The 27902-nt window shown below is 39.2% G+C and overlaps 1 protein-coding gene across 6 annotated transcripts in view; it reads right to left on the reverse strand.

Moving 5' to 3' along the window:
* The window catches only part of PTPRG (protein tyrosine phosphatase receptor type G), a 676181-nt gene that overhangs the window by 252951 nt on the left and 395328 nt on the right, over positions 1 to 27902 (reverse strand). For all 6 annotated transcript variants that reach the window (XM_070576964.1, XM_070576965.1, XM_070576962.1 and 3 more), the window contains exon 4: positions 19905 to 20053. In XM_070576964.1, coding sequence (XP_070433065.1) covers positions 19905 to 20053 — 149 coding nt within the window. The remainder of the gene's footprint in view (positions 1 to 19904; positions 20054 to 27902) is intronic.

A 27902-nucleotide genomic window follows, 5' to 3' on the forward strand; every position in this document is an offset into this window, starting at 1 on the left:
ACATACCCTTTATTGAAAAAGAAATCATTTAAGCATCATGACAATAAAGCATTGCAATTTCTATTAACCTTTTGAGAAACTTCTGATTAAAAGTTTCAGTAACTTATGAGAAAGAATACAAAAATGGTTTAGCCTTCTAAAAGCCAATACTCGAGGAAGACATTGTTTGAGGTTTTCTCTTGTAACTCTGATAAAAATTAGTTAGGTCATCACTGAAGACTATACATGGCCTGGCTCAACAATTTTTTCTAGTAAGATTAGTTTTTATTGTGTCCTTCTGTTAAAACATTGATAAGTTTTACATGGGTTCAAAAGAGAGTTGTTTTGAAACTTGGTGATTTTTAAGGATAGGCAGATACTCAAGGGAAAAACCATTAGAATTACTGAGGTCATATAAAATAATTCAAAGGGAAAAAACTTACTCAAGAATGGTTACATTTTACATTTCTCAACAAAACAAAATCTTGGATCCCTTTAGAAGTACTAATAACTTAAAACCATGTCATTTGAATTCAAAAACAATAGAAGAAAATTTGGTTACTGTAATAAAGGAAAAATAGTCATCAAAAGAACTGGAAAAATGGTTTTCCATCATACTGAAAAGAGAATTCCTAAAAAATAATTCTAGGGGTCTGGGCCTGAGGGATAGTGGTTAAGTTTGTGAGCTCTGCTTTGGCGGCCCGGGTTTGTGGGTTCAGATCCCAGGCGTGGATCTATATCACTTGTCAGCCATGCTGTGTCAGTGTCCCACATACAAAATAGAAGAAGACTGACACAGATGTTAGCTCAGGGCAAATCTTCCTCAAGCAAAAAAGGACGAAGACTGGCAGCAGATGTTAGTTCAGGGCAAATCTTCCTCGGGAAAATCAATCAATCAATCAATCAATAGTTGTAAATTGAGGCACACAAATACAAAACACTCTGAGTCCTTCCCAGTCCTTCCAGCAAGGTTGCAAAACTAAATTCTCAAATCAAATGCCAAAACAAAACATAAAGCAAACTTGCCCATAGTAACATTAGCACATCTGCATCAAGAATATGTATGTTGCTAAATATATGCATTTAGACCTATAATTTTTTTTTTTTTACAAGTTCTTCTCTTAAGTGCAGAGGTGGGTAGTGACAGCTAAGACACCACTGTCACAGTGTCTAACTCTGACTTCACTGCACACATATGAAAACCTTCTGGTCTAACTCCCAGCCTATTACATAAACATCTCCCTTCTAACTGGGGTCACAAGCATGACTTACACCCCAAGAAGATAACTCTCATACTAATAAAGAACAAGAAATTGCTACAGTTAGGTCAAAACAACAGAGGTAGCAAATTGCTTTTAAAGACAGATTATTACTGAAAATGTGGTAAAAAAGAAAAAACTTCCCATTATCTAATACGGGCAAATTGGAAATTCTCATGTTGAAAAACACAAAATGAAGCCCTATTTATGATCCTAAACCCAGTAATATGAATTCAAGTCTAAAGCATTTATCAGATCTGTTTAAATTCATTCATTAACTGATCAACCTTTACCACATAACTTGTTACGAATTAGAGAAGGAAAACTTGCATCCAAAAATTTTTACTTTCTTTTTTTCAAATATCCACTTGATATAAAGGGTAACAAGTGGTAAAATGGTCAAAAAGATTCCACAGAAAAGCGAATAAACTGGAACTCCACACACAGCTCAGGGAACTCAGATCAACTCTGATTTACATCAACTCTGATTTGAATCCACTTTCCATTCCATCTCTGCTTAAATGCACGTCATGCAGGAGACCTAAGTTTGATGGAATGGAAAACCAAAAACAGTTAATGATAGTAACACACCAAATGTTCTTTTTAAATTGCCTGACATTAAAAAAGCATATGTTCTATACTTTTTTTCTAGGAAAAACACCACAAAAATAAAGTAGTGGACTCTCATTATAGCTATTGCCAGAATAAATGACATCATGGAAAAGTGGAGAGGTGGGGGATCAGCAACAGCATCTTGATAGAAAAAGAAATTCATTCGTTACTAACCACCAGGTTGAGTTAAAGCAAAGTACTGAATTAAGACAAAAAGACTTCAAAAGGAATGAAAGCGAATTGGTAACCACTAAACAGACATTCTCAAAACCGCCTTACTTTATTTGTCTTTCCAATAATGACCAAAGTTAGATTTCTTTGGACCTCTTGATGTCTGAGAAAACAACTATAATATGTCCTAAGATGAGCTTTTCATTGAAAATTCAAGTTTTCCCCAAGAGGAATGTGGTTAATAATACTGTTACTGAAGGACTGTTGCACAGTATCTTGTAATCTTGTTAGTATTTTTGATAAACCCTAAATTTATCCAGGGTTTACTATGTTCTAAAACACTATGACAACCAGTACCTTCTTTTATGTTTACCATAGACTAGAAAAAACAGATTTTAACCTCTTGATATTCAAGTTTAAACCTGCCAATGTTAAACTGCCAATGTTGGCCCTGAGCTCTCAGAATGATCAGTCTCTCTGGGTTTCAATATCAGTAAAAAGGGGGAGATTTTGGATACATCCAAATTTCAGAAGGTTTAGTGATTTTTGGTAACCATGCCTGGAAATAATTTTGCTTGTTTTCTTATATATAGAAGTAATCGAAGATGATGAAGAGAGAGGAAAGTAACACATATTCGAAAATAATACCTGGGGAAATACATAACAATAAGAAATATTCCAAGCCAGATGGAACATGTACTAATGACCTTAAAAGGAAAATGGTTGGAGAAATCCCAGCAAGAAGATATACAGAAAACTGGAAGAGATGAGGGTCTTTGGCTGAAATTCCCAAATGGCTTGCACACCGGGAAAACACACATTTGTTTTAGTAGTGCTAATGGACAGTTGAGGCAAATGTCATCATAACTCTATTTTCGATCAATTCCATCTTTAGCCAAGGAAAAGTTCTGATTTCCTGATGTTTTCATCAGGAGTATGAGGGCAAAAACCTCAACATCTGCTTATTAATATATTTATATCTGAGGTTGATTCAGAGTTGTATGTCAATATAACATAGAAGTGTAATTACTGAACAGATAATAGGCATTGTTACCGGTTTTTTCTGTTTTATTAAACTATTTAGATCAGGTAACTTAACAAGAACATATGCAGCAGTAAAGATAAACTGTAGGCTTTGAGGTTAAATTTAATTAATTAGTGAAGTATCTTCCTAAGGAATGAGTTTGTTTTGTTTTGAATTTATTCATCATATTGTTTTAATACACATGCAATAAGAAGGTTGAAGAAAAATTTTAAAAGAAGAACCACCAAGAAAAATAAAAGGCTTCCGATAAACAATATATCACCAAGCAATCAATTACTCACTTTTTATTAACTAAAATAATAGCTTTTATTTCTGTAGAAATAATAGTTGTACAGAAAAGCCACTAATAGCTGATGTGCAAAATAACTCTCAAATGATAGTGCCACTAGGTTTGTTTATCTTAAACTGTTGCTAGGTGAATTTCAGACCCAAAAGCTGTATTATTCTAGCTCTTAGCAGATCGATTTACTAATCCACCCAAGACTCTATCAATCTTAGAGCCAATCTTTCTACCTATCACCAAAAACCGGGGTTCCATCCCCATTCATAAGAACATTAGGCATGTCAAATAAATTGAAGGCCGTATTCAAATCCTAGCTCCCTGCCAGTTCTGATCTGCACTTCCATCGTTCACACCATAATCTACTTAAATTGAACAAAGCCTGTTGGGTAAGACCTGCTGAACTTTCCACCCTCTCCTGAGCCAACGGAAGGTGACAAGCATTGTGCCTGCCAGTCAGTACGTCAAAACAAAATGCCCATCAATACCGATGCCGGTGTGCCAAGTGCCGGCACCAGAACTAGATTTGACTAAAAGATAGAGACATTTTGGGAGCTAGTTCTTGTGAACCTGAGCTGAAAGAATCCTTATATGACTAAACTAAGACGAAAAGCAGCAAATTCATTCTTTTATTTTACAAAAAATTTAAACAGGTCACCTACAACATACAAGGTTCTGTGCTTGGCACTAAGGTTATAGAAATTAACGAGACAGCCAGCAATGGTCCCTGCTCATTGACGCTAGCAGAATAGTCACAGCAGCCTTCAGTGTGAGCTTTCAGAACTTTAGAAAATTCATGAGACTAGTAATGAGGTTATATGTAAAATTTTATGTAAATTTTATATATTCTGTACATTAGAAAGTAAAAGACAAAATAGTCCTATAGAAAAAAATCTATTCCTTTTTTCCTCAAGATTTTTTTGTGGAGGGGGAGGTGAGGTAGAAAGATCGGAAAACAACACCAGAGTCTGAATGAAGCAATAAATCCAGAAAAAAAAGAAAAGACATCTAAATGTACAAAATTTCACATGCAATTTCAGGAGGAACTTGCATCTTGGTGGGGGAAATTAATTATTATTAATACAGTTTCAGAATTTATATATTTACATATAGAAAAACTAAATTGTATTACAATATAATACCAAATTAATTAACTTTGCATAGCATCCTGAACATTCTTAATTCATGAAGGTAAGGCAGACACAGTAAGGTGTAACACAAAGAACTTTAACTTTGAGATTAAACACCCTGGATCTGAAACCGTACTTGATCACCAATTCTAGCCCACCAGTATGTTGTGAAGGCCAAGACAGTATATTTTACATAAAGGGTGTAGCATACATATAAATACAGAGATTTTGGCTTTTTCAAACAGATTTCCAGTTTCTTTTGAAAAAGCCAGAGTTCTAGGGGCCAGCACAGCAGTGTAGCGGTTAAGTTGCCATGCTCCGCTTTGGTGGCCCAGTGGCCCAGAGTTCCCAGGTTCAGATCCTGGGCATGGACCTATGCACCACTTATCAAGCCATGCTGTAGTTGGCATCCTAAACATAAAATAGAGGAAGATGGGCACAGATGTTAGTTCAGGGCCAATCTTCCTCAGCAAAAAGAGGAGGATTGGTGGCAGATGTTAGCTCAGAGACAATCTTATTAAAAAAAAAATTTATTAATTTATTACAAAAAGCCAGAATTCTGACTAATATTGGCACATGTTCCCAAATGTCAGCCAGTAAAACAGCATTTTAGACAATTCCTTTCTTTCACCTTCATGTCATATGGCTGATCCGTAGAGAACCTGAGTTTGTTCCAAATATATGCTCTCTACATAGCTGTGATGTTTGTAACAGGGAAAAATGGAAAGAGCTAAAATGTCTATCAACAAGGCAATGCTAAAACAAATTATGTCACATCCATACCATGAAAAGGAGAAAATATTTAGTAATCACCTACTATATGACACTAAACTAGGTGCCTTATAAATATACTTTTAATTCCTCCAAAAGCTCTCATCAGGTAGACATTAGTATCAAATTTCAGTTTACAGATAAAGGAACAGGTCAAATATATGCCCAATGTCACGTAGCTAATAAGTGGCAGTGAAGAGATTTGAACCCCAGCAATCTGGCTCTGAGCCTAAGCTCTGCAGCATTTAAACATCATGATGCAGACAGCTATTTATTGACAATGGAAGACTTCCATCATGTTGTAAGTGGAAATGAGCCTATAAAACTATGCACGGCATTTCGCATTTCTAATGAGTGTTATATGGTTGCAAGAAAAACACATACTTTCTTCTCAACTCATACATTGTTTGAATTGTTTTATAATAAACATATATTACTTTGATAATCAAAAGACTATGAAACTATTTGCATTTTGAGAAAAAAGTGTCTTTTATGCTTTCATATGCTGCCTTTGTACTTGTTTGTGGTTAGAAAAAAATAAGGTCTCAGAAATGACATTAAATTAGACTCATTGTTCTGTTATTTTCCTTCTTGATATTAAAGTAAAATGCATTAATTGTGAAAAATTTGTAGAATGCAGCAAGGTACAAGTAAGAAAATCAGATTTAATTTTTGAAGGAGTGAAGAATATTTCAAAATATGGAAAATATTCATAACATGTGAAGTGATAAAGCAGGCTGTGATCATATTCACTTTGATATGGAGTATAATTTTAACTCCCCTTACTCACTGCCAAATATTGGCAGGAAATGGATGAAAATGTCAACAGGGATCACTCTGTGATCAGCAGAACTCAGACTACCAGGCTCCTTAACTGACTGCTACCAAGACAACTCTAAGCTCTACGGAGATTTCTATCCGGATGCTCTACTCTCCGACTTCAGTTTTCTTATCTGAAAAATAGAGATACTGGTTATTAACTGCTGTTTTTATGGAAACATGTTTTTAATAAGTCATGACTAAATGACACATGCGTGTGAAGTGTTCTGAGTGTAGACAGTCAGGACTTTTTGAAAAGTTAACTATCATTATCCCGAGAGTTGTTTTTGATAGAACCATGGAGGAGTGTCTTTTACTTCTCGACACCTGATTCAGGAGGTCCTCAGAAGGGCCGAGGGAATTTGATTTTGAAAAATCTCCCCTAAATTTTGTGAAAGAGACGAGCCCCTGGGAAGCATCTGCTACTGGCCAGGGTGCTGTGCCCGAGCTGTAACCAGTGAGTAGAGTCAGCTTTTATAGGTCCTGGTTCCATTCTGGGCCCCCAAAGACTAGGGTGATTCCTTCGTCCATGAGAATCCCTTCAAAACCATCAAGACCCACTACCACACTCTATCTGTGCATCACTCTTCCTTCCAATCACCTGGTCTCCAGAGGAGGCCGGCTCACTAACGGCCAGTGACAAAACCAGTGTGCCTTCGAGATCTAATGCTTCCTCTCCTCAATCCATGTCCTCATTTACACCTCATTCACACCCTCCTCCTTTCCTAGGGAGCATCTCATCCAGCCACACCCACAATGTGTCCTTCCAGAGTTGACCTCCTATGCATCTTATTCCAAGCAATGCCTTGCTCTTTGCCAGAGCAGCATCTATGAATTTTGTTAATGTGCTCAATAGAGATAAAACTCCTATTTTGTTCTTTCCTTTATATTAGCATTTGAAGAGGCAGCAATACCTCAACTCAAGTACTGGAATTCCACCATTGACATGGTGACCCTCAATCATTTAAAGAAACTGGCCCACTAGAAAGAAAGGGCATCACCCCCAGAGTCTACAAATCATCTTTTATTTGACTCCAAATCCAGTTCCTGCTTACATCATAGGATTCTAGTAAACTTTGGAAAGGAAATAGCAAGACAGAGCACAATGGAGGGGCGTGGTGTCCATCTTAAGGATATGCAACATTTTATCTGACAGTGGAAAAACAGACTGTCAATTGAGTGTTTTTTGGTTTCTTTGTTTCATATACCAGTAACAAGGAATGGGTGAAAATTACTTGAATTTGGTGTTGGAAAATTTTGAAATGCCCACTTGATTTTGACATAAATTCTGGTTAAGATTCACTCTGCTGGTCTCAGGTGCCACGAAGTCAAAAGGCCAATGTGTCTTGTTCATTATGAAATTCCCAAATGCTTACCACAATGCCTAGTTCTCAGTGAATACAGAGGAAGGCATTGGTCTGGGATGGGGTGAGGGTGGGGTGGAGGAGAGCAACCTGGCAACTTCATAAGCCTTTGTGTATGGGCACTGGAGAACCTTCTAGTGAATGACCCTGCAGAGAAATGCAGCACACAATTCTCAAGGCTCCTACGTTAGCTCATGAATAAAACTGATAATCTCAATCTAAAATTCCCAAAGGCACGCCTTTTAACTCTGCTACAGTAATTGCTCATGTACATATTAACAGCCCTCAAAAACCTGGACCTCATTGACTAATTGGAACAATCTGTCTTGATATGTAGATGTAATGGTTGTTAATATAAGAGCTACACTCTGGAAGAACAGACCTTAAAAAGATCATTTTGCGAGCTGCACGACTAACCCTCATCCTCACAGCATGAGGCAAGAGGATGAAAGTGTGTATTTGGGAGTAACTAATTTACTTGGGTCTTTCACACCCTTAATTCAAGAGGTAGTTTGGGAGGCGGAGTTGCTTCTTTAAATGTCCTTTTTATGAATGAATTACAAGATTTCATTCTCAGGATTTATAGTTCCTTACCCTTTAAACCACTGAGATAACGAGATAAAGATGCAACATGAGAATGTTGGTTTCTTACTACCTATTACTGCTTATTGTTTTATGGGACCGTATCCATCAGCGGCCGAGATTCAGCATCAGATGAGACAGACCCCTCCTGCAGAAAGCTTGCTTGCAATGTATGGGGGTGAGAGAGGGGGAGGCAAGTTAATAAACAAGTAAACAAATCAATAAGTAATTCCAAAAAGTGATGAGTTACTATGATGAAAATGAAACTATGGAATAAGAAAGAAAGAGACTGAGTTGGCAGGGAAGAGAGTGTGTAATGTAACAATGGGTAGATTAGGAAAGGAATGGACCACAAGAAGGGATAATCAGGGAGAGAACATTCTGGACTGAGGAAACAGCCTGTGAAAACGAGGTGGGGAGAATGGGGCGTAGGGGAAAGTAGGAACTAGATCAAGTAGGGCCTTGTAGGATCTTTGGATTTACTCAACAAGTGATCAGAAACTACTGGAAGATCTTAAGCAGAGGACAAACGTAATGCAATTTAAGTGTTTAAAAGAAAACTTTGGTTACTGGATAAGGAGTGGATTGTGGGGGGCAAAAGAGATCTTTCAGGAATCTATAGCAACAGTCAAAGTTAGAGGGGGTGATGGCTTGAAATGGGGTAGAAACAGTGGAAAAGAAAAGAAACGGATGGAGTGAGGATCTACTGCCTAATGTTAATCAGAGGATGTGGACATCATAATAATGGCTAATAGGGAAAAAGCTCTTAGCAGGCCCTGCCTCAAGCACTCGACATCTATCAACTCAAATTAAGCCTTCAAGAAGGGCAGCTGTTTCATTATTACTACGTTTAATCACTTCACTATGTTACATTCTTCTTTAGTGTATAACATATACTATGTAATCAAAACTAGTATGTAATACATATTACACAAATAAAATTTGGATATTACATAATCAAACATTTAAAAGAAATTTTTAAAACTAAATGAAATGCTATAAAATATTACAGATTAGTTATCCATGATTTTCTCTCCTCAAATTGTTTTCTTTTATAAAACACAAATTTTAGCACCTGAGATAATATTACTATCTGATCTCTCTTGGTTAGCATGTTCTTCCCTCAAAACAATCAGAAATCAACTTCTCCCCATTGCATCCATCTGTGGCCCCAGCCACCATCATCTCCTTGGAAACGTTACAATCATCTTCTGACTTCAGTATCCACAGGTGTTCCCTATGCTCAAGCACAGCCAGAAGGATCCTTCTAAAATACATGTCAGATAATGTCACACCTCCGCTGAGAACATACCAAGGGCTTCCCATCTCACCTGAAGTAAAAGCCACAGTGCTTCCCATGGTCCACAGGCCTCATATTATCAGGACCTTTACTATTTGGCTGACTGCTTTCCTGACACACTCCCCCTTGCTCGCTCAAACAGGCCAGGCAGGCTTCTGCCTCAGGGCCTTAGCACCTGCTGAAATATAAGACTCTTGAGGCAGGGCACTCTGTTTTAGAGAAGTTTCTATTAATCAATTGAATGAACAAACACTATTGATAATATAGAAACTAGACAAAAGTGTAAGGAAGTAATTTAAACATTTCATACAGCATCAAGGATTGGAAAAGAGCTCTCTCCTGAACTACCTGGGCAGCATTTCCCCTATATGTTCTCCTCATCATTAGTCTCAGAGGATATACAAATACAGTCGTGTGTCACTTACAATGAGGATAAGTTCTGAGAAATGCATCATTAGGTGATTTCCTGGTTGTGTGAAGGTCACAAACATACTGATGGGAACAAACTTGCCACCCCAAAATGTGTCTCTTTAACATGAGGATTATTTTAGGCTGATTACTTTTAAGAAACAAAAGATTCAGAAAGTCTGTCTTGTTACCTCCCCCTTAACTGTCTAAAAGAACTCAGATTAAAAAAACCTGTCTTGGGGGGCCGGTCTGGTAGCCCACTGGTTAAGTTCATGTGTTCTGCTTCAGTGGCCCGGGCTTCACAGGTTTGGATCCTGGGCACAGACCTAGCACTGCTCATCAAGCCACGCTGTGGCAGCATCCCACCTAAAACAGAGGAAGGCTAGCACAGATGATAGCTCAGCAACAATCTTTCTCAAGCAAAAAGAGGGAAATTGGCAACAGATGTTAGCTCAGGGCCCATCTTCCTCACACACACACACAAAACCCATCTTAGGAAGTGAGCCATCACCTGAACACAACATGAACTAGGTGGTAGACAGGGAGGAACCTAGAAAGCCTGTTTGTCAGGCTCCCCTCTGTGTTTTTCTGTTTCTGTGTGGCCAAACACTTGTTTTCCAAAGTGTGCTCCTTTTCACCTACCTAGGAATTGCCTTCCTTCCCTTTGAAGTCCCTGACTCTGCCCACCCCCAAGGTCTTCTTTTGTCTTTAGCCAAGGATGGTACTTAAGGTGAGGGCTTCGGCCATTTTGGCAAGTTACTCAATTTTCCTGGGCTTCTCCCATGTATACATGTTATTAACCTTCCGTTTGTTTTTCTCCTGTTAATCTGTCTCACGTCAATTTAATTCTTAGACCAGACAGAAGAACCTAGAAGAGGAGAAGAAAATTTCTTCCGTGGTCAATGGAGTTTGGGTGATTCCTGGTTAAATCAAAATTAAGCAGGTCTATCTAGCGGAATACCTCACAAGAATTTTACTACGTTAGCCCACCATCAAGCTAAAGATGAAGCAGACATGTTACGCAGCATTTCCTAAATATACCTGAGCATAGATCACTTTTTATGCAGAGCACTTAGACCAAATAACGAGAATCTGGGGGCATATATAGTGGGGGCATAGTTTTCTAAGGGTGCTGTCTACGTATGGTTATGATATTTCAGCCCATACTTACCCTGTCAATAAATAAATATAAATAAATAAAGTGATGAAAACACAGAAAGAGAGAGAGAAGCAAATTCAAAGGCAGAAGCAGGCTGAAAAATGGCAGGAAATCATGGGATGCGTTTTCTTGCACCCCAATCTTCCTTGATCAGAGAATGGTCAACACTGAGGCATAAACTCAGAAGATTCTCTGAAATACTGAACTTTATAAGATAATGCAGTAAAGGTTTTAATCGAGAGATTCAGAAATCAAAGCTCTATCTGTATAGTAAGAGCTGGGATTTAGAAGTTATTTTAATATTAACCCAAATATCTTTCATGTATTAACCTGAGTTTTAAAGCCCTGTCTTCTAAGACATCTTCAAACATTCAAGAGATGAAATTTATATTTTTAAATAAAATAGGGTTTTGGTGAATTTGCCTAGCTGGTCTCCGTACATAATCCATAAATGTACGGAGAGCAATATCTGTGCTCAACACAGTGCCAGGCCATGCAATCCAGATGGGGAAGCTTTAGGAATTCCCTCCCCATTCCTTTAAAGGGGGGTACTATGAAATTCTATGCTGCGGATTTAAAAGGGAGAGATGAAATAGACTTTCTTTCAATCCTGACTTCTTTCTATTCCTTATAAATCTTTTTGACTGTCCTTTCTGAGTGACGGTGGCACTAAAGAACTTGCTAAAAGCTTTAGATTTAAGATGGCTTGAAACCTTCCTGCTCAAATTTTGACAGGACAAAAAAAAGTTGAAGGGGGGTTGTTTCTGAGCCATATGCCCATAAATCCTCTTGACCTGAACTTACAATACATCTGATCTGGCCACCTGAGGTCTCTCCCTTCAGTGCACAAAGGTCTCCCCAGCCGGCTTTGAGTCCCTCAGCTCGGAAATGGGTTCTGAGAAGAATAGTGTTCAAAGCTCCAGGAACAAACGTTGTAAAAATAAATAAATAAGGGAGAAAAACTTAAAGCTTATAATGAAAAAAACCTGTACCACATCTAGGTGAAGGCTTTTCAACAGCCAAGTCAGATCCCAACAGAAAACCGGGCTACTGCAGATAACTTTTCATCGGAAGAGAAAAAATGGGAAAATTTCCACAAATTCAGCATGAAACTTCCTCCTAAAGAATTTCTGTTAGTCTCTTGGATAGTTTATTACCTAAATTCCATTACTGCGGTCTGCACATTTCAGAACGGTGGCCACTAGCTGCAGGAGGCTTGTGAGCATTTGAAAAGCAGCCCGTCCAAATGGAGACATGCTACAAGTGTAAAACACGCAAGGAATTTTCAAAATAGTACAAAAAGGAATGTAAAACACCTCAGTAATAACTTTTTATATTAACTACATGTTGAAATAGTAATATTTTAATATATTAGGGTAAAAATAATAGATTACTAAAATCAATTAAAAATTTAATCTTTAACAATCTAACAGTTGTATAATATAAATTGTATAACATAAAATAAATTATTAAATCAAATCAAATCACTTGTTTCTTTTTATCTCTTTTAAAGTAGCTACTGAAAATTTACAATCACAATGTTTGGCTTACATTATACCTTCTATCCAATGGTGTTGCTCTACGTGATTAAAAATAAAGAATGATCAATCCAGATAAAATGTGTCCTGTTTTCTACAGACATCTCTAGGCAAAGAGCTGGCAGCATTTTCTCTTCCCTTCACCTCTCCTGTCTGTATGTTTTACTACTGGTTCAGCCATGTCTGAACAGTGGAAGCCCTTTGATATTTTTCTTTCCTATTAGACAATAAATAGAAGTTAAGATTCCAACAAAATTATTCCTACAGCATTGGTAATTCTAAAAACACTAAAGGGATGTCAAGAAAAACAACAACATGACTTATCAAATAAAAAGAATGCTGGCTAAGATTTTGGAGATGCTGGAGCCCGGATTCCAGAGTACTAACAGTTGACCTCAGCCAAGCCACTTACCTTCCCAGAAGCTCAGCTGTCCCATCTTTAAGATGGCTATGGTAAAAGCATCTCTCTATGGCTGGTGTGAAAATCAAATGAGGTAACATCTGGAACATTCCTGACACAGGTAGTGCTTATTATGTGGTGTCTACAGTACCCTCATTACAATCACAACCACCAGCACCCCTTCCACCACCATCACCACCACCCTAAACCTTCTCGTTGGTTGTCTGAGGGCCCTCCCTTCCCCCAACCCTAGGGTCATCAAGTTTCTATACTGAGAATATCTCCAATTGAACCAGGTTTTCTCTTCACAGAGTGTCGTCTGCTTGGCTGTGATTGTCAGTATGATTCAATCAGTCATCAGCTCACTACATGTTGGTGACACACCATCAAAGAGCCCTGAGCCAAGTTCATATCCAAGGATGACTGTGTATGATGAGGACTGTCAGGCACCATGGAGATTTGCCAGGCCAGGGACCGAGGTTGCTTTTACCTCACAAAACCTGTTCTCTGGCTTTGTACAACCAGGCATTAACTTCTCCACTGAGCATACTCTAAGTACTGGGGCCTCCTCAAATGTTCTTCTTAATTAACACAGGACATACCCAGAAAAGATCAGCCAGATGGAAATTAAGTATTTCACTACTAACGGAAGACACATGCTGCTCTAAAATGAAATCTTTATTTCAATAAAGTCATTAATTAAGTTTCAACCAATTCCCTTGCCATTTGACGAAACTTACTACAGAGGAAAACTCGATTGGCTACACCACATAATAGAACACAGCAGATAACCAGGAAACAATCCCCTCAACACTTCTAGTGTCCCATGAGGGGGCAGGACCAGGAAAACAGGCAGTGTCTGGAGCTCCACGGACAAAGGACTCTCTGTGAACAAAGCAACTTTTCAGAGAACCTGTAACAATTGCAGGAATTTAAGTCAAGTACAAGGCAGGGTGAAAGAAAGAGCGTGATGTTGCAAAGAAATCTATTTTTAACGGAAAATGTCTCAATCTCCCTTTAATCACAGTTCTCTCTAATGACAAAGCAAGATAGTATCAAGTTCACAAAGATACTAAACAATTGTTTTGTGAACAAGCCAAGTTGGTTTTATAATTTTCAAAATAATTAAAATCCAAATCATCATTGGCGTCCTCTGAAAACATTTATTTGAACAGGACTCCATTTCTTGGAGAGGAATATGGACCAAAGGAGGAGAGTAGAAAGTTATAAACCCCATTTCCAAAAGAGTGATATTGTTAACTAACACTGAAAAAGGAGCGGGACAGTGGTCATATAAGTTTGGGAAAATGCTGAGTTAAACAAGGATAAACAATTTCTTCAATGGACGACTCCTCAAAGCCTTTGGATGTATAAAAGAAATCTTCAAGAAGACATTTCATAGGTCTAAATTTATTTTTGCAGAAAAGAAGGGATACACAAAGAAGTGCTAGCTGAACCAAACACTTAGTCCATGCTCTAGAATATTATGCTGCTGAAGCCAGGGATGGATGTGGGAGCTCAATCTCTGGAAGGACTGGTCCACATGTGAGTTGTTTAGTAGCCTGCCCTGCTTGCAGGAGCATAGAGGTGACACTGTGTGAGGCCTCTGTGTGTCACAAGTGCATGAGCTCATCTGAGAGAAGGAAGGTGGATGCAGGTTACCTGGGACATAACCTAGGGGTCCAATGCAAAATAACCATTCAACCATAATGTAACAGAAGCATTGGAAGAACCAAGATCCATGTCACAAAATGAAAGGCAAATCATTAGTCTGACTCTAGGCAGGAAGGTAGGAGCCAGGCTGACAGGAGGAAATGCAAGGGCAGGTCAAGGTAACCTATCCAAAGACATGGATACTGAAGACAACCGCAGACCCAAAAGGAACGCTAAAATGGGAATGAATCACAGAACAAGGTCAGCCAAAAACCAGCAACTCTTACCCCTTGTACAAACCTTAACTTTGACTTAGAATGTTGCACAATACCACGGCAGAGAAGAGGATGAGAGAGGTACCTGGACACATCCAGCCCACCAGGCAGACAAATGTTTCAATGTGCTTATATCATGGCTGGAACTAATCCATGCTCTCTGGAACATAAAGCAGCGGTGCCACGCTATGAACCCAGTTTTTAAAACACAGGTCCATAAATCTTTTATCAGTGATTATGAAAGCTCAAAGGCTTCCAAGACCAAAGGTGTTTTGTTATTGTTGTTATTTATGATTTTGGTGCAAAATCTAATTCAGTGGTAAAACCTGATGCAAAGAGATGTGAAGCTATTTAGGATACTGGTATTTCCCAATTAATGTGAATATTCATCTGTATGCTGCAAATATTAATGCACTCAAGGCATACAGTCTCAGACCCTACGGCGTGCCCTCTGTAATATATATGGCATATGCACCATAATACCTTTCTAAAAGAGATTCTGAATTTTAAAACATCTGGCCTCAAGGGTTTCAGCTAAGGGACTGGAGACCTGTACCATATGGTAATATGTACATGGTATGTCTTAGGAAAAACGTCTTTGCTTCTATTCACTTGCTAAGATGTTCTAAACAGAGCTGAAATGAACCAGCTGTGAGTTTCACTGGAAAGGGTACACACAGTCAGTTTGGATCATTTAAGCTTATTGAAGACTTCAACTCATAAAGCACCAATAAGTCTGAATCAACAACTCCTGTGATCTCTTGTAATAAACAAGGTTTTAATTATCTCAGACAACATGCATGCAATGAACCTCCACTTTAATGGAGTTCTCAGAGGTTTCATCTAGAGATTTCTCTTTGCATTAACTCCAACTTCAGTTATTAGTGGAAACACTGCATGATTCAATTCCTATTAGTGTTACATGAACCTTTATTCAAATTACCAATCATAGAAGAGGGAATGAGTGTGGGATGGGGAGGAAATTTAGGATAAGGTAGAAGTTGCCAGAGACAAATGTGGTGGGACAGATAACACAAAATACAGTAGCCATGGAAGTACTGGAACATGATACTCTGACAACACTGTTTTAATCACTGGAATATTCTGAACCTTTTGACTTTAAAGATACTTAATCAAATCTGCAAAGTCCCTTTTGCCACATAAAGTAATATATATATTTACAGGTTTCAGGGATTAGTGAGTGAACATTTTGGGGAGGGCCATTATCCTGCCTACCAAAACTACCACAGATCTCTCTTTATTCCTTAAACTTATTAAGTATCATCTGCCTCAGGGCCTTTGCATATCCCTCTTCTACAGGCAGGCTTCAATTCAACTCTTCCACCTTAATAAATATCTTATATCTTGATAAATATCTGTCTCCACAGAGGTCTTCCATGTCATGACAAGATGTCCCTCTTCAGGGCCAGGCCGGTGGCGCAGTAGTTAAGTTTGCACATTCCACTTTGGCGGCCCGGGGTCCAGGGGTTCAGATCCTGGGTATGGACCTACACACCACATATCAAGCCATGCTGTAGCAGGTGTCCCATGTATAAAGTAGAGGAAGATGGGCATGGATGTTAGCTCAGGGCGTGTCTTCCTCAGCAAAAAGAGGAGGAATGGCAGCAGATGTTAGCTCAGGGCTAATCTACCTCAAAAAAAAAAGAAAAATCAACAAGAACAACAAAAATGTCCCTCTTCTTCAGAAACTATATCACAACTGATATTACGCAGCTATTTATGTGACTGCTTGTTCAATTTCTGGGTCACCATTAGAATGTAAATATCTTGAGAGTAGAGACAGTGTCTTTTTGGTTCATAGTTGTAACCCAACGCCTACACAAAAGAAGGCACTCAAGAAAAATCTGCTGCTAGGCAAGGAATAAAGCTGAATAATAGGAGGTGAGGGCATCTGAGGATCCAAATTGAGTCTGGTCTCCTAGGCATGGCATGGTAATCTGACTCTAACTTTCTTTTCTAACTTTAACTGAGCTGTAAAGAATGCTAGCTACTGAAGGGCTTTTGTTTTGCTTTTCCAAGGACATTTATTTTCTATTAGACTGCATGTTTTTAAATGTAGGAACTACAAGACTGAGCTCAGGATTCCAGCCTGGAAAATGCGGACAGGTCTAATTTCTGGATGTGTACAAAGTTGTCGTAGATGACCTCAAAGAATTCCTGGGAAGCAGCAAAACCTACAAAGTTGGGTTTGTTGCAATTTACCCTCAGGGAGCAGATCCAGATTCTTGTGGGACATATGCTTAAAATTCAACCTGCAGAGCTGGAGCAGTGAGGCAGCTGTTGAGATACCCAAGGTCATGACTCTGTCTCAAATGGAATCTAAAGGAACCAGGACGGGCTGTGCTCTTGCCCATAAGGCAAGGTACGTTTTCTCTCTAAAAACCACAAGAGGATGGAACAGCTTCACGAGCAAAGAGTCCTCATTATTCAAATATACTTAAAATGATACCACACCAGTAAAGCAAGACTCAAGTCCACTAAATACATTGCTTTCATGACTCCGGATTCTCAGAACAGTGACATTTTGGGACGGATAATAATTCTTTGTCATGGGGGATTTCCTATGAATTGGGATGTTTAGCAGCATCTCTGGCCTCTACCCACAAGATTCTAGTAGCATACCACGGCCAACAATAATGACAACCCAAAATTTCCCCAGACAATGCCTAATGTCCCCTGTTGGGGGGACGTTGTCTCTAGGTGAGAACCAATACAATCCTCTACCAATCCCAGTGCAATCTTCAACAATGACTCTTCTCTGACTCTCATACACAGTGTACACAAGACAAAAAATAATGGCCCTAATGCTGATAAATTACTATATGATAAATTAATTTCTCAGAAAACAATGTAGTTATGTGGAAAGAAATAAAGTAAGTCTGAGAGGTTCAGACAGTATAAAAATCTCAGGGAGAGCTGGTGTTGATAAAGAGCTCAAATAAGGCAATTCAACATAAAGTACTACATAAAACATTACAGACACGTTTTGGGCAAAAGTGAGCAAATTTTGTGCATATTTTAAAGTTAAATTTGATCTCATTACTTTTGATCTCTGATATTCAAGTTCCTCCATATAGATCTACTAAGTAATTTAACATGCTTATCACATTTTAAAAGAAACAAGCTATGAACCAGATGGGCTTACATGAAGAACCCAATTAATAGAGGCAGCCTTACCATCTGACACTACTTAAAAGGAATAAATTCAAACAACTTGGTCAAACAATAAGTCTGTGCATTGTAGCTGGCGTTTCTTATTACCTTCTGAATTTAATGGCATTCTTTGAGTAAAAGAAAACTGAAATATTCATTTAAAGTGATACGTTTTCAAAAGCATATGCATCTAGTCAATGCATTTTTCCCAAGTCAAATAGGAGGATGAGACAGGTCCATCTTGGTATCAGAGGATGTGATTGAGAAAGAGAGAGAAGTTTACAGTTCCTACCTCCAGAGATCTTCTTTTCCAAGGCAGCCGCCAAATTAAGTTTTCAAACTTTCAAGCACAGGTCATGTGTCTGGAACAACATTAACTGAACAAATGGCAACCCAATTCTAAGATAGAGAGGCTTCAGAGCAAAGTTACCTGGACACAAACTATCCCTTCAATTCACACCGCCAAAGGGACCAGAGCAGCAAGAACAGAAAGGAAGCCCCAAAGTTAAAAATATGATGTAATTTTGCTTTTACAAAGGACAAATAAAAGTACAAATAAAGTTAAGACTTCTAAGAATGATTCATTCAATTTAAAGGGAGGACGAGAGCCCATTACGTAGAACCCCTATTCATGAGATATACAATTAGCGTGACTAAGACAGGAAGTCCCACAGATAGGAGAATCCTAATTCAGGAAGAATTTGGGTACTGAGAATTTGTCAGCTAAACAAGAAAAATACGAAGCAATTTCTCAGAGTAGTTATCCCTGGTTTCTCTAGAAATCATGGATGAGATACAAATCTATATGAGAATATAAGCATCTACAAACAAAGAAATATGACTGGATTTTCTCATCTTGTAGGGATTCTTCACCTAAGCTTCAAGCATGCCTAGAGGGTCGGGTCCATGAATGGGCTTGAGGAGCTAGGGTGAGCGATGAAACCCTATATATTATATATAAATCTGTGTGTAGACACATATGCGTATTTTCTCTATGGAGGGAGTCTCACCAGAGACTGGAGTATTCACCATATTATCAAAGCACATCATAACTTAACAGAAGTTATAAAACACTATAAGCTGAAAACTTTCCTTAGCCATTTGACTCTTTTGATTCAAACAGGCTAACAATGAGACAATTATCCAAAGTCATTCCATGTTTGAGTCCAGCCACAGGCTTGAACGCACACCCACTCAGTTCTTCCACAAACTTGTAAGGCTTACCACGTGGGCAACCAATCAACCATCAAACATGTTTGTCCTAATAAAAGTATATTCACATCCTGATCATGCTTAAAGGGAAAAATAAGGTTAGCAATGGAAGAAATATGCTGTCCACATCCAACATGAATAAAGGAGTTTAGAGACTTGCTCTCTCCTTCCCTCCTTGACCAAAAGATACACATGGCCTACTGTACCCATACCTTTCTTCTGTCCAGCAGCACAGATCTTTGAGAAAAGTGACACAGGGGATGGAAAATGTCCCCATTGATCTCAGTAAAGTTAACAGCAAGTCATACCACCAACGGCCACAGCCTCGTTCTCAACAGCAGGCAGGAGCAAACCAACCTTCAGCTTCCCTCTGAGAGAAGGTTCTGAGACTCCTCTTCATTTATCAATTAACTTTTCTCCTTTCTAAAGGGTGAAAACAAAGTCATCCAAACTTCATAGCTTTCACCTTTAGAAAGCAGAGTTTCAGAAACAGACAGTGACAAGAAACTGTCAGACGAAACAAATGGTTGAAAATCATTGACCAGGGATAACTCTACTCAAACCCCCATGTCTGTGACTTCTCAAGTTAAACAAAGATGAGAAACTTGAGGATGGATATCCACCTGTCATGCTATCTATGAAAAATTTCCAGAGACAGCGATAGGTAAGGTACAAGTTTGATTTGGAAAACAACTAGGGGAAAAAACAAAACATCTCATTTAATGGAAAGACCCAAAGCACAGCTACACTTTGACATCTCGAGTTTCTCTCACCTCAACAGGAAACCGCCTGCCGTTGATGCTGTGTTCAGAGCCCGCAGAGCCATTGCTATGGCCCCAGTGAAATTCCACCTTCTCGGCTTTGAATCTGCCAGGCAGGCCAGCACCGCTGACAAAATAGTCATCTTTTAGAAGGATGGCAACTGTATAAAATGGAAGGGAAGGGAAACATAGTGAGTTTCAAAACAAAACTTGAAGGATTTCTTCTGTTGCTTTTAAGAAAGTTCATGATTACATCATGTGAATTATTTCCTCATGTACCTGTTAAAAAAACAAGTCAAAAACACTGGCCTGAATAAATTAGCACATTCTAGCTGTAGAATGCTCTCAAGTACCAGTTGACTCTGAATCACGAAAATTCCCAAGGAATGGTCTCAGAATTTCTTATCCATTTCACAGATGAAAAAAAAAAACGGAGACAACGACAGAGCAAATCATTCTGAATCAGGGTCTCCTAAATCTGTCTGATGACCAAAATTATTTAGAGACTGAGATTTTTCTTTCTGAAGCACTGATTCCTGGGGCTGTCCCAAGATCCAAAGTCTGGAATGAGATGGGAAATATATATATGATAAGCCAGATGTGGGAGGCATGTCTCTTTGATCAGAAAACTTAGGCAAGACACTAGGAAATAAAATTTTCAGGTTCTTCCAATATTAAGGCAACAACACTGGGAAGCCAGCCAGGATTGGGTATTGTAGTCACCATATTTGATAACAGTGTCCAGGAAAGTGCAGTGAAATTCTACTCATTAAGTCACTCAAACAAGCACAGATAACTAGATTTACTTTACTTCTTTTAATTCCAAGTATAAGAAAATTCCACTTAGCCCATGTGAAAAAACACATATGAATGTCTACAACAGAGGGAACCTCAATCAATACAAACCCTAATTTTCAAAAACACATCCCTCCTCCTTGAAACATGAAAAAGAGAAATTGAGAACTAACAGCTTGGACCTATTCTAGAAGAAAAACTATTTTTCCAAAAGGAATGTAAAAAACAGATTTTATTTTATAAGGGATATTTCTTCCGCCCTCTTTTCTTTGTTTTCTAAAGTGAATTTTCATTCATTCATTCGAAAAATACCTATTGGCTGCTAAATATGTATAAGATGCCAACGAATATACTGAATGGTTTGTGATGTACAGCCAAGCTTGTTTAAGCCAAGGAAAACCTCTTTTATCCTCATTGTCTCCTCTTCCTAGAGAAATCTCAGTTCGAGCTTTAGAGAGAAATCCTGCATGAAAATTAGGTCTCCATAAAAGATAGGGACTAGACAAATGACCCATTTCTAAAACAATGCAATTAGTTTCAGCATTTCTGTATATAAAGGAAGCATTAAAAGCAAGTGAAGGAACCCGGCTCATATAAATCCCTTTTTATTGCATTCAAAAGGCAGTTTTTCTCCAACTTCTGAAAAATATACAGTAAACGTTCAATTAGTGGGACAGTGAATTAAGGGATAAAATGAAGTAAAAGCAAGTATTTCTTATGCTGATTAAACATGCTACAGCATTGTTCCCCCTTTACTATGTGTTTTAGAACAAGGATTGGCGAACTTTTTCTATAAAAGGCAAGACAGTAAATATTTAAGGCTTTGTGGGCCTATGGTCCCTGTTGTAACTACTCAACCTAGTCTTTGCAGCACAAAAGCAGCTAAATACAATATGAAAATGAATGGATGAGGCTAGGTTCTGATAAAACTTTGTTTATCCACACTGCAATTTAGACATAATTTTCACATGTCATAGAATACTATTCTCCTTTTGATTTTTTTGCAACCATTAAAAAATGTAGAAACAAGGGGCTGGCCCCGTGGCCGAGTGGTTGGGTTTGTGCGCTCCGCTGCAGGCGGCCCAGTGTTTCGTTGGTTCGGATCCTGGGCGTGACATGGCACTGCTCATCAAGCCATGCTGAGGCAGCGTCCCACATGCCACAACTAGAGGGACCCACAACAAAGAATGTGCAACTATGTACCGGGGTGCTTTGGGGAGAAAAAGGAAAAAAATAAAATCTTTTAAAAAAAAAATGTAGAAACAAGCAGAGGGGTGAGGTCATTTGGTGATGCCTAAAACACAACACGATATTTTAGAAGATAAACTACTGTATTAAACCAATCATATACCTTCAGTTCCAAAGCCAAAATACTTACGAATCAGCTCAGTAGTGTCTTAAATACTGTTGATTACTCTCAGCCTATTATAAATTCTATACATAACATTTTGCATCCAAAGGACAAACTCAAAGCAGTTTGAATGCATCTGTTACAAGATACCCAGAGATTCAGCAGCATCCTATAAATATTTGATTTTACCTAAATCATTTATGTCTCTGTCAGGGGTCATTTTACTTGTTTTATATGAATAATTAAAAGCATAATTAGGGAACTGTACAATCCGAAACATTAATCTCATTTTTCATGTTACAGTATTTCTCACTAGAGCACACAGCATGCCACATGCACATAACCCACTTCCAAAAGTGGCTTATATTTTTGTTTACATATAAGACTGGGAAGAGAGAACTCCCCAGCTATCAAGTAACAATTTTCTGATGACCACTGATAGCATGGCTCTGTTTCAAAATAAAATGTACCAAAGGTACTTACTGCAGAGCACAGAATGTATTAAGAGCCATATCTCAGGAGATGGACAGACCTGGGTTGGAATCCCAGGCTGCCACTTAACAGTAGTGTGACCTTGGGCAAGTTACCTGACTTCTGTGTGCCTCAGTTTCTACCACCGTTCAAATGGCAGTGCCCACCTGGCAAGGTGGATTTGACGACTGAAGGAAATCACATACTAAAGGCACTTAACAGTGTCAGAAATCCAGCATGCACACATTCAATGGCAGTTACTGTCAATTCATTTCTAGGGGCATGGACAGAGCTCATGCGCAGCACAGAAGGGCAACCACACAGGTGTAACACTCCGTTTTTAGAGAGAGTTCCATTTTAGAGTAATACTGTCTTTCCCACAAAATAAAAAGTATACTGGGCAGGGACAACAGCAAAGGTAGGTGTGGCTCACACACTTGGGAGGAGATCTTAAGTGTTAAGTAGATGCTCTGAGTTCACTAAACACAGAGAAAAACATTATTTCCTTTTCTTGATTATTTCTATCCTTTGGTCAGATCAAGGAAAATAAAATCTCAATTTGTGTTAATATGCCTTCCTGAGTACCCTGATGACTCATTCATTTCCCCCTTTCATCCAAAAGGAAGTATTAGGCTAGAATGTAATAGCTTTAGTAACTTTGACTTATTTTCATAGAGTAAAGACATTTTTTTTTTTTTACATAAATCTATCGATGTCAAATAGCACTGGTTTTCCCACTATGGTGTTGATAAAAAGTTTTCTTTTAAAATGAATTCATTTATTTAAGATAATGTGAGTCAATAGAAAGGAAAATAGTAAGTAAATAATATAATAATAATAATAAATAAATAAACTTTAATTTAACTTTTAAAACAATAGCCGTAAGAGCTGAATCTGGATAAGGTGACAGTTGGGAAAACAGCAAGCAACAGCTAAAGACTGGAGAATGATGGGAGATGAGGGGGAGGCAGGAAAGGTGCGTGGCAGTGGGCTTTCTAGAACCAATGGGAGTGGACTTGCTAGAACTAGGCCCTCTGGTTGTTAAACTGCTAACATGGATTGTGATGAAATCAAAGCAGAATGCCGGAGGGACTGGAAGGAGCTGGGGACTTCAAATTCAGGGTTTCTTAACCTGGAGACCAAAGTCCATAGCAGTAGCCACCCATGGACTTTGGGGTCTACGCCCTCCTGATATAGGAAGTAAAACTTTGAGCATGGGCATACATATGGAGCCAGATTCTAAAGCCAGTGAGAATGAATTTGAATCCTAGTCTGCCCTGTCCAGTTATGAGAAAGCTATTGCACTCCTAGGTGCCTCAGTTCTTATCCTGTAAAACTGGAATAAAACAACAACTTCACAGGTTTGTCATGAGATCACAAGGGTTCACATATGAAGACTGCTTAGAATAGCAATCCATACAGGACATTATAGCATAAAGATGGCATTATACAAGTGTTATTTATAAAGCTTATCATCCCAGGGAGAGGAGCCACAGCTCTCAGATCCCTCCCATGTCCGGGGCTCCCCATAATATAAAAATGGGCAGGGAGAGGTACAAGTCACACGACAAATAAGAAATTAGATTTTTCCTGAGCTTGAAGAACAGACCAAGCACCTGGCATTCACCGTATTCTTTGCAGGACATCCACCAACTGTTTATAAATTAAACTCAACATGTCTATAGAATGCTGGGCTAAACAAATGTTCATATCAAAATCTGAGTAAACAGAAGAAGGTGCCAAAAGTAAAATAAAAACGGATGGGAGAGAAAACTAGCTACTTACTCTCTTACGTCCAACCCCTCATCCTCTGCCCCTGCCCTGGCCATTTTCAACACTATAAGATGGAAAAGACTACCAGCATTGGATCTTAATGATGGGACCCTAGACCATCCACCAGGGGATGCTTTGGGGCCCCTGGTGAAAAGGAAAATACTCTGGTCTGAAAGTCAAGACATGTGAACTCTAATTCCAGCTTTCTACTTACTTCCACGAAGGCACTGGCATTTCTTTTTTCAAATATTCACCAAGTAATAGCAAAAGAAGTAAAGGTAAGTAAGACAGACACAGCTCCTGCCCTCATGGAGCATATGGTAAGTGGGAGAGACAGTCCACAGAAACTAAAATGACAAGAGAAGACCCTTACAAGTGGGACAAAGGGTAACAAGCAAGCATCTAACCCCAAAGAAAAGAAGGGGAGAGGGGATCAAGGACTGAAGGGGATCACCTGAGATGAGAGTTAAAGGAGCTACCTTGGGAAAGTGCTGACAGGAGGGGAGAACATCAAGGGAAAAGAAGCTGTGCAAAGGCCCTGAGGTAACGGGAATAAGTGGGAGGAAGCCAGGGTGACTGGCACCCAGAGAGCAGGGTGTAACATAGAGGCTAGAGAACAAGGCAGGGACAGGGAGCAGTCTGTCTTTATCCCCAAGAGAAATGGTTGAGGAAAGAAAAAACAACTCAATATGGTTGAGATAGAGAAAAGAGGAAAGAAAGAGGGCAAGACAGACAGATATGATCAGATTAGGGAAAAAGAAGATCATTCTGGCTAATAAGTGGAGAAGGCCTGGGAAGAAAGCAACACTGCTTGGTAGAAACAAAAGCCAGGGGCTGAATGACCCTGTGGCTGAGTGGTTAAGTTCACACATTCTGCCTCAGCTGCCCCGGGTTTCGCAGCTTTGGATCCCGGGAGCGGACATGGCACCACTCATCAGGCCACGCTGAGGCGGTGTCCCACATAGCACAACCAGAAGGACCTACAAGTAGAATATACAGCTATGTACTGGGGGGCTTTGGGGAAAAGAAGAAAAGATTAAATTAGATTAAAAAAAAGAGGAGATTGGCAACAGATGTTAGCTCAGGTGCCAATATTTAATAAAAAAAAAGAAATAGCGGCCAGCCCAGTGGCACAGCGGTTAAGTGCGCATGTTCCACTTTGGTGGCCTAGGGTTTGCCAGTTCGGATCCCGGGTGCAGACATGGCTCTGCTTGGAAAGCCATGCCACGGTAGGCATTCCACATATAAAGTAGAGGAAGATGGGCACGGATGTTAGCTTAGGGCCAGTCTTCCTCAGAAAAATAGACGACGGTTGACAGCAGTTAGCTCAGGGCTAATCTTCCTCAAAAAAAGAAAAGAAAGAAAAAAAGAAACAAACAAAAGTTAGGATGTTACTGAAGTCATCTAGAAAAGAGATAGTGGACATGTGGAACTGGAGGAACCTTAGATCCCCAAGAGATGTCAAATTATGGGATCATCCTGGGTTTCAGTGAACTCACTGCTACACTGTGCGAGATGAGCAAAGTAGATTAGTTGCCCCTTTAACCAGATAAGATATGACAGATGAGAGTCTAGCAGAGGGTTCTATGCCCTAAAAAAGAAAGATGAGCTTCAGAAATGACCCTCAGAATTCAAAATTTACAAGTCTGTCCATGTGATATAGCACTAGTTTTCCTATACATAATTGGTAAATAAAGCTTCTGTCTACCCAGAAACTAGTTTCTATCACCTGAACGCAGTGGCTGGGGTGTGAGGATAAGAGAAAGGAAATGGAACTTAGCAGGTGTGAAAGAGAGCTTGTAGCGCCATTGAATTTGCTCCAACTTAAATTCCAGGGTTCAGGTTAAGACTGAATCGTAATAGGATGAAAGAACCCAAGAATTTGGACCTTTAAAATAGGAAAATTTACAAATTGAAGAGACAAAGAACACTCAGTATGCCCCAAAAGAAGAATGAATCTTTCTCAAATTAAACCTAAATTTTCTTTTTCGGGTAACCTTGAGGTAATCAGAGATGCTCCAGGGTATTACAAGGCCAGGGTTGGACATGCCCAATGTCAACAGTGCTGAGCACTCAGATGTTTCCAAACATCTGTCTACCTGGCTGATAGCACGCTTTTAATCAGAAAGCTTGGTAGCCTCTTTGTGAGCAAAATGACCCATTCATTAGTGACACAAACAAAAGTCGGAGATAAAAAGATACCATGACCTAGGAATGAGGACCCAACGCTGGTCTGTCTTCAGTGACCACATTTAGACTTATTAAGGACCATTAAGAATTGAGGTGGAGGTTGGGGATGATGGGATAAAAATAATTTAATGGTTTGGTATCAAGCAAAATTGGGAACTTCAAGAACATACACTTGGGGAATCCGGTGTATTTCATTTGTCCAGGCCCACACCATAATATACCAGGGAAAGAGAGGCTTTCTCGAAATGAGAAAATACTCGGGCTTCAACATCAACACCAAAATCTCTACTCCATAAATACAGTAAGTAGAAACACTTTTTAAACTTTGGTTCTCATCTGTGGCCAGCTATAAGGAAGGAAGGCAGGAAGGAGGCCAAAGCTAGGAGCAAGCAGTGAAAACAGATGAACAGGTGGAGCCAGAGCCATGCCACAGGGGAGGGGAAATTCAAGCAGACCTAACAGGAAAGGTGGGAGAGAAGGAAACAGCAAAAGAGTGAAAGTTCATGCAGACATACAAGGAGAAACATACATCAAGATCATCAACAGAATAGAAACAGAAAGAAGAAAAAGCCCAAAGTCAGAAAGATGAGAAGAAAAACACACACACACACAGATTTTCTTAGAACCTTCTTTACCAATCTCAAGATTGCTAAAGGCTTTTCCAGGCATGTTACCCTTGGGCAACCAGGCTAGTACTAGGATCACATCTTGAGTGGGGGCTGAGCATTCAAGTCGATGAATCTGGGAGGAAATCCAGCATGATGAAGATCGCCACCGAAAACCCTATAGGGCCCCTGTAACGGCAGTCCAGCGCTGACCCTCAGGAAGACTCACGTCAGTTTCTCCACTAACCGTGGGAGAGAACACTGATTCTTCAGGGCAGCACGGAGGCAGAGGTTGGCTTGAGCTGTGAACTGCAGTGACCAACAGAATAAAGAGTATCTTTCAATGTCAGAGTCTTGCTTGGCCCTGGGGGAGCCTTTCCCGGTGGACTAGCAGAGCAGCATGGCCACATCCTCCTCTTAGACTGAGTTGGGGTCACATGCTCAGTTAAGGGAGGAGCATGTGGAAATGACTGAGGTTGTTAAGATTTTATTTTTCTCTTTATGCCAAACTGCAATGAGGTTGTTCTTTTCCTTGGTTTAAGTCTGTGTGTTCTGATGGTGCGACTCGCCTATGAAAGTTCCAAGAGCCAGGTAAAATAAAGGGAATGCAACAGGCTCCTAATCCTTGTCTAAATTTTATGGGCTCAGCAACATACTAGGACATGGTTCCTGGCCTACTTCTCTACACCTAGTTTCCCTACCATTGATCTACTTTTTAAAATCTAACAACGATTTCATGAATCCATCTAAGCCAGGCAATATGGGATATGCAGAAAAATAGGAATGAGTGTAGGCAAAGAAAAAATATAGTAACCAATATAAAGT

Source organism: Equus przewalskii, chromosome 15 (genome assembly GCF_037783145.1).
Source record: "Equus przewalskii isolate Varuska chromosome 15, EquPr2, whole genome shotgun sequence".
Lineage (NCBI taxonomy): Eukaryota > Metazoa > Chordata > Mammalia > Perissodactyla > Equidae > Equus > Equus przewalskii.